The 6,430-nt window shown below is 38.6% G+C and overlaps 1 protein-coding gene across 2 annotated transcripts in view; it reads left to right on the forward strand.

Moving 5' to 3' along the window:
• Nucleotides 1-176: 176 nt before the first annotated feature.
• The window catches only part of LOC118404655 (MAU2 chromatid cohesion factor homolog), a 16,614-nt gene continuing 10,360 nt past the window's right edge, over nucleotides 177-6,430 (forward strand). The window contains exons 1-6 of one of the 2 annotated variants that reach the window (XM_035803897.1): nucleotides 177-460; nucleotides 599-616; nucleotides 2,434-2,499; nucleotides 2,821-2,919; nucleotides 3,558-3,652; nucleotides 4,296-4,328. In XM_035803897.1, coding sequence (XP_035659790.1) covers nucleotides 218-460; nucleotides 599-616; nucleotides 2,434-2,499; nucleotides 2,821-2,919; nucleotides 3,558-3,652; nucleotides 4,296-4,328 — 554 coding nt within the window. In that variant the 5' untranslated portion in view covers nucleotides 177-217. The remainder of the gene's footprint in view (nucleotides 461-598; nucleotides 617-2,433; nucleotides 2,500-2,820; nucleotides 2,920-3,557; nucleotides 3,653-4,295; nucleotides 4,329-6,430) is intronic. The other variant, XM_035803904.1, reaches the window with a different exon arrangement.

Raw genomic sequence — 6,430 nt, forward strand, 5'->3', positions numbered from 1 at the left:
TTGAACAGATTTACTATCATATTCCTATGTGTATATTTGATCTATAAAAATATAGAACTATTGTCAATCATATGAGTAAGTAAAGCTATCTTTTTTTTTACCTTAATACTACTAGAATCCCTATATTGTACTATTTGGTATAGTCCAAGCAAATCTCGTTGAATTCTCGCTCACAACGAAATCTCGTGATATTTACTCCATCACTTCAAATTTCAATATGGCGGCGGTACCTTTGCCTCAGCACCAGAATGATTCCTGGTATTTGTCTCTTTTGGGTCTCGCAGAAAGTTTCAGGACTGCTAATCCGCCCAAAATCAAGCTATGTATCCACTGCTTGGAAAGTATTTTCCAGTTCAACCCACCTCCCGGGATCGAGGCCCGGACACACTTGCAACTCGGCAGCTTATTGTTTACCCACACCAAAAACACCGACCTGGCGCGCTCCCACTTGGAAAAGGCGGTAAGAATTTTGTTTTCAAAGCAGTAAATGTCGCTTTTAGGCATTTTTGTGAATTCATCAAACCCTTAGGTAAGTCTTCTATGTTAAGCTGTCACTCTATTTAACCTTATTGAAGGCCGTTTCTTGTTTCTGTTTCAGTGGCTGCTGACACAAACCGTATCCTTATCGTTTGCAACGCAAGATGATACTCTATTTGAAAGATGACATGTCCCGATCAGGGTTTGTCCTGATTCATGTATGTCATGGGTGATTTGTCCCGCGATATTTGACACATCATAAAACCTAGTGCTACCTAAGGTGCCCTCGGACGGTACGAACGTGGGCGGATCGGAGTGAGATGCATAAACCGTTGGTCTGTAGGAGTGGTTACACGTTGTTAGAAGGTAACTGTACATGGGGTACAATACAGGTGATTCACTGATCCCAAGGTTACCCCGGGGCAAAAGTTCGAGGACAGGAAATGATCAGGAACATACTACAATAACAACCAGATTGTCTTGAGTGTGATGGTGTGCTTCCACACGATTCAGTGCTCTTTTAGGACACAGATTGCCGATAATGTGTGGTATAAAATCAGAAAAATTACCATTCCCACTCAACGATGCACTCGCATTATGTCTCATCAAGAATCTGCTGATAGCTAGGAGGTGGAAAATCCCTCAGGTGTGCAATTCTTCACTTTCACCTGCAAGTAGGATTGATTGGGTAATCAATACGTGTGTGGGCGTGTTACTGCTGCATGTCTACTAGTACGTGGAGGCGTGGGGTTGTAAAGCCTGTCTTGCCCTTAATGAATATTCCTACACCTTAATGACATTATGGCATGACGTGCAGCAGTAATGTGCATTTAATGGTCACCAGAGGTGAAGATGGCACAGTGTAGTGCTTAAGATGGAGCCCTAATAATAGCAGCAAGGCAGAAGAATTATGTCTACACAAGATAGCTTAAAGCAAATCATCAAATTATGATTTTTTAATGTGAAACACCATCCAAGTTACGTTTGATGTGCTTTTTTTCGATGGGTTTCAAATTCCACACCTTAAGAGGATGCAGATATACTGCTTTTGTTTTTTTCAATGTCCAGAGCATTAAGACAACTTGATTGGAGGAGAGCTTGATTTAATATGTGAATGCAAAGACCCAAAATCAATGTGTTTCTTACAATGTGACATGATTCCATCCATAAAGAATACATTTCAACATTGATTTCCGTAACGTTGGTAATTTTACTAGTGCCCCAGAATTTTGAGTAACTAACAATTTTATTACTAATTATCGAATACCATTTAAACAGTTTTCTTGCTTGCCATGTCACTGGATTGACATTTTGATTATATTGTGCAGGGAATCTGAGATGTTTTGTTTTGCCACATGGATTTGTAAACAATCATGGATCATTCATACAACACACCTGTTCTGACCTTGAAACCAGTGCACCCACCTGATTTTGTCAATTCCACTCTCTAGATACAACAAATTTGATGAGAGAATAAAAGTAAAACAGACTTACCTTAAGTTATAATAGAATGTTTTATAGTGTCTCTTGTTTTTGGATGGTTTGATAAGAGTCATGACATTTTTTGATTGATGGGAAGGATTTTTTTTCATTGCCTCTTAGATTGAGCCTTTTTCTAATACTGCTTGTCATTGCCAGTAAAGAATATTTGAGCTGCTATGGGGGGACATGTACAGAATATACAGTATAATACTATAAATGTAAGTGTTAAAGGGACAAAAAAAGAATATTCAATGAAGACTTTTCATTTTGGCAATACTTCTTGGATGTAGATTTTGGGAGATACAGAAGAACAACAGCAGGAGTGAAATTCCTACTGTCTAATTCTTAAAAACCCATTGATTGTAAAATCTTGCTGGTAATGTTATTTCAAATGTGCTCTATAGTATATATGCATAGAAGGGCCAGAACACTTTTTTTTTACTTTGTAAGTTTTGATCCTTAACCAGTTTTTAGGTCCCTGGATTTGACGATGTCAGATACGAGGCAGCAGCCATTTTGGCAAACCTTTATTACAAACACGTAAGTATCCCTCTCCTGACAGTTCTTTGTAGGTCAATCATTTAATAATACAAACTTAATGTCAGTACAATATTCATGTTACATGTTAGTGTCATAGATGACTAACTAATCTAGATCATTGTCTAATCATTTGATGAATAAACCATTCATCATCATTTCGTGCAAACGAGGTTCTGATTTGGATAACATGGTTTGTAACTGATTATAGAATGTTGTATCTTAGTAATATCTTACATGGTATAAATTTCATGCTCATGACAAGTTAAAACTGAGATATCCAGGTGAAATATAAGCTTACATGTACATTTGTGTTCCATGTAGCAAAACCAGATTCAGCTTGCCAAGTCGTTGTTGAGGAAAGCCATCAGCACATCGCAGCCAGCACCTTACTGGCACTTCAGACTGCTCTTCCAGTTAGCGGTAAGTTATGGACAGTTGCCCGGGTCTTAATGGGCCTACTATAAATTATGTTGTCCCTAATTTTAGCCTACCTGTAATATGGTAGTCCACCCATAAATCCACAAATTCATTTCTTTCACTAATGGTGTGTCAGTGCTAGGATGGGAATATCATTAAGTAGAACATACTTGGGTCACTTATAGGAATTAGAATTTCCAGTATTGTATAAGTCAACAAATGTACTGCCAGTTCTGAAGTTAATACATGAGGTAACAAATGGTAGAACATGAGGTTTATGCAAGTATCTTTTTGAGTTCTTGTGTGGTGTGATTTTGCTTCTTTTTCTTGCAGGCTAAGTTTAGAAAGAAATCAAATGTGACTTTATGACATACACATGTAGTGTCCTAGACAAAAGTTTCAGTTTTTATTTGTCAGGATAGCACATAGAATGACTCACATACTATTCCTATTGCCTTCATGTTGCAGTATTACAAAGAAGACATTTAGAAGTTTTCAATAACATACTTGATTTTATGTCATTTGATTGTGGAATCATGATTTACTCATACATGAGCCAACTTTTTGTTATCAAACTGGTTTGCTCTCTTAGGTGAACCATTGCTGGTGAATGTGAATCAGAATGTACACTTCCATTGCAGCAAATCCATGCATGGGAAGGAGACAACATATCAGCCTGCGAGCTGTTGGGACATGGAGCAGAGTCTGCTGCCATGGCAGGGGCATACTACACAAGGTGCGGCACACCAGTATTGTTAGCAGTGTACACAGGCCAGGGCCATTTCTGATATTTTCCTCTTTCTGACCTCAGGGCTCGAAATGCTTTTTTTTCTGCATACCTGCACTGGTGCAGGTAACATTGAAAATTACTTGCACCAGACAAACTTTACCTGCACCACTCTGAATGTAGGAAGTATTGATCATACTCAAATTGTTGATCAGACAGGAACCATTGCTATTTTTTCTTTTACCGGGGTACACTTAATAGGTGGTAAGAGTCAATGCAGCTACATGTAGTAACGATCCACATGCATCTACATTATGCTATTTATAGGACATTCATGTCTAAAAACCAGTACATGGACCAGTGCATGCAGGTTAGGTGCAGGTAGACACCAGAAATACCTGCACAACTCCAATTTTACCTGCACTAACCTGCATATGCAGGTGGTATTTCGAGCCCTGGACCTTGTAGTTATTGTAATACTTGATACTATAGTAACCCAATATAGTGTATTATTATGAACAATACTACGGATGTCCCCAGGTTTCCACGGTAAGTTAAAGGATGAGGATTGTTCTTGAGAGTCAGAGTAGGGAGGTTTTATTCCAGCTGTCCTAATATGTACCTTTTGTTCTACCTTCCTGCTGTACTTCAGTGTGGGGTGGAGCTCACATCAGACCAACACTAGGTATGTCCAACTCATGAGTACATGTCCAGAGGCATGCCTAGCATCACTTGTCTGTCTGATCGCTGCACACCCTCTAATCATCCTGCATGCTTCCTCAATAGATAGGATCATATAGATCATGTGTTTCCCCATTCATGTATGTATCTATGTCTGATGTGGATTACCGCTGCAGAAATGATGTATGATTATGCCATTAATATGATAACTGTCATCAATCACGAGTTTGTACTGTCTTGTCCAACCTCAATGTACATCTTACTTGTCACATACAATTTAGACCTTTATATGTGTAGAATCTTAGGAATTCCAAATGATTTGTAGTCATACTGAGCAAGAATGCACCTCAGTGAAACAACTGCATATGTAAAGATAGTGAACTTCTAACATCTCTACAGCACTAGAACATTGCTTATCAATAAAGATCATTCTGTTGCTGATGTGTATAATCACCCCTCCATGAAAGCAGTGTTTTTTGCATATCATGATTTCTTGGTATGGTTGTACTGTTGGTAAATGTAAGTTGTTTGATCATTAAGTTTGGAGGATTGCCAACTGATGTTCATCACACATGGAGATAATGTTCATCATAGCAGATCAGTATGTGCAGACTGTACTTATTGGACAAAATCATTAATGACGATATCAAGTCATGGTTCTTGAGTATAACCCAAGAAAGTAATCAGAAATCTAGAGTGATGACAGCTTCATTCTCATTTTAGCTGATGTTGGTAGTTTCTCTCTTTTTTTATTACTTTCAATCTGGTACATCACAGTCAGTTCAATTCAGTTCATCTGTCATCATCACAAGCTTACACATATAAGACTAAATGTAATGTCCAAAAAAATGCAATTCCTTTGTAGCAAAATACTGGAAATTCCATAGTAATGACCTATGTGACTAAGGCACGATTTACACTTGTAGTTTTATCTGTAGTACTACAGATCGTAGTCTACTACTGTAGTAGCCTACAGATTTTTTCTGGGTGTAAACAGAAATGAAGTGTAGTCTACTACTGTAGTCTACTACACCCTCCGAGGCTGTATTACTACAGTTCAGCGGACGTTCTATGAGAATTCGAACAGGGTGTAAACAGAAACTGTAGTAGACTACAGCTGACTGACGCCAACCGCGTCAGTCGCCTCCTGCGCTGCATACGTTCTTGGCGTCTCTGGTTGAAAACCTGGGTAACACTGCAACATGAACATAATGACCTCCGCCTCTCCCGTCATTTTGATCCGTCCTGTGGTCAAAATTGGCACTTTTGACACAACAGGAAGAGTGAAGAAGACCAAAAAATTGATGCTGTTCGATCTGGTGTAATTCGAAACGTACGCGTGTTTTATTTGGGTCATCTGCGGTCAATGTACTATTTTCTATTGTCATGGCCTATTTTTCAGAGTGCCTTGTATTAGAAAAAAAAAAAAAATTTTCACAAATATAAGATTCCCGCGCCCGCCAAGTGTCAAAGGTCACATTCAGTCACTACAGTTTCTCCGTAATCAAAGAACAGCAGGTGTCCCGCTATGCTCTCTGTCAGTGAGTGTAAACCGGACGCGAATCTGTAGTCTACTACAGTAGTAGACTACGATGTGTAGTACTACAGATTCAAGAAACAAGTGTAAATCGGGCCTAAGGCACAGATGGATGTTGTTAGACGCAGATTGCACAAATAAGGAGAAAATACTATTACATAGTTTAACTGTTAAATGATGGTGGTGTTATGATTATAATGTTCTCATGCAATCCCCAAGCTTATATCATATAGAAGTTGCCTACATGTGATTTAAGATACTACATCAAGAGTACTCAAATTTGACGTGCTCTTCTGGAAATATCTCCAGCAACTCTCAAGCACAAGTCATCTAGCAAAAAGTAGGCATTGAGCAAGGACAGCAACAACAAATATCTAAAATGGTTGTCACATTTGTAACCACTATCCTTAGTACGAGGGGCGTTCAAGAAGTAATCCACCTGACCCACTTCCAGTTGTCTGATCTAGATGAAATTTTGCATATGTAATGATTCATATCTCTATGGGTTATGTTGCAAAAAACAGCTCTGAACTAATTTTGGTTTTTGATTTAAAGGTGTTTGAACTGAG

This window comes from Branchiostoma floridae, chromosome 2 (assembly GCF_000003815.2).
Source record: "Branchiostoma floridae strain S238N-H82 chromosome 2, Bfl_VNyyK, whole genome shotgun sequence".
Taxonomy (NCBI): Eukaryota; Metazoa; Chordata; class Leptocardii; order Amphioxiformes; family Branchiostomatidae; genus Branchiostoma; species Branchiostoma floridae.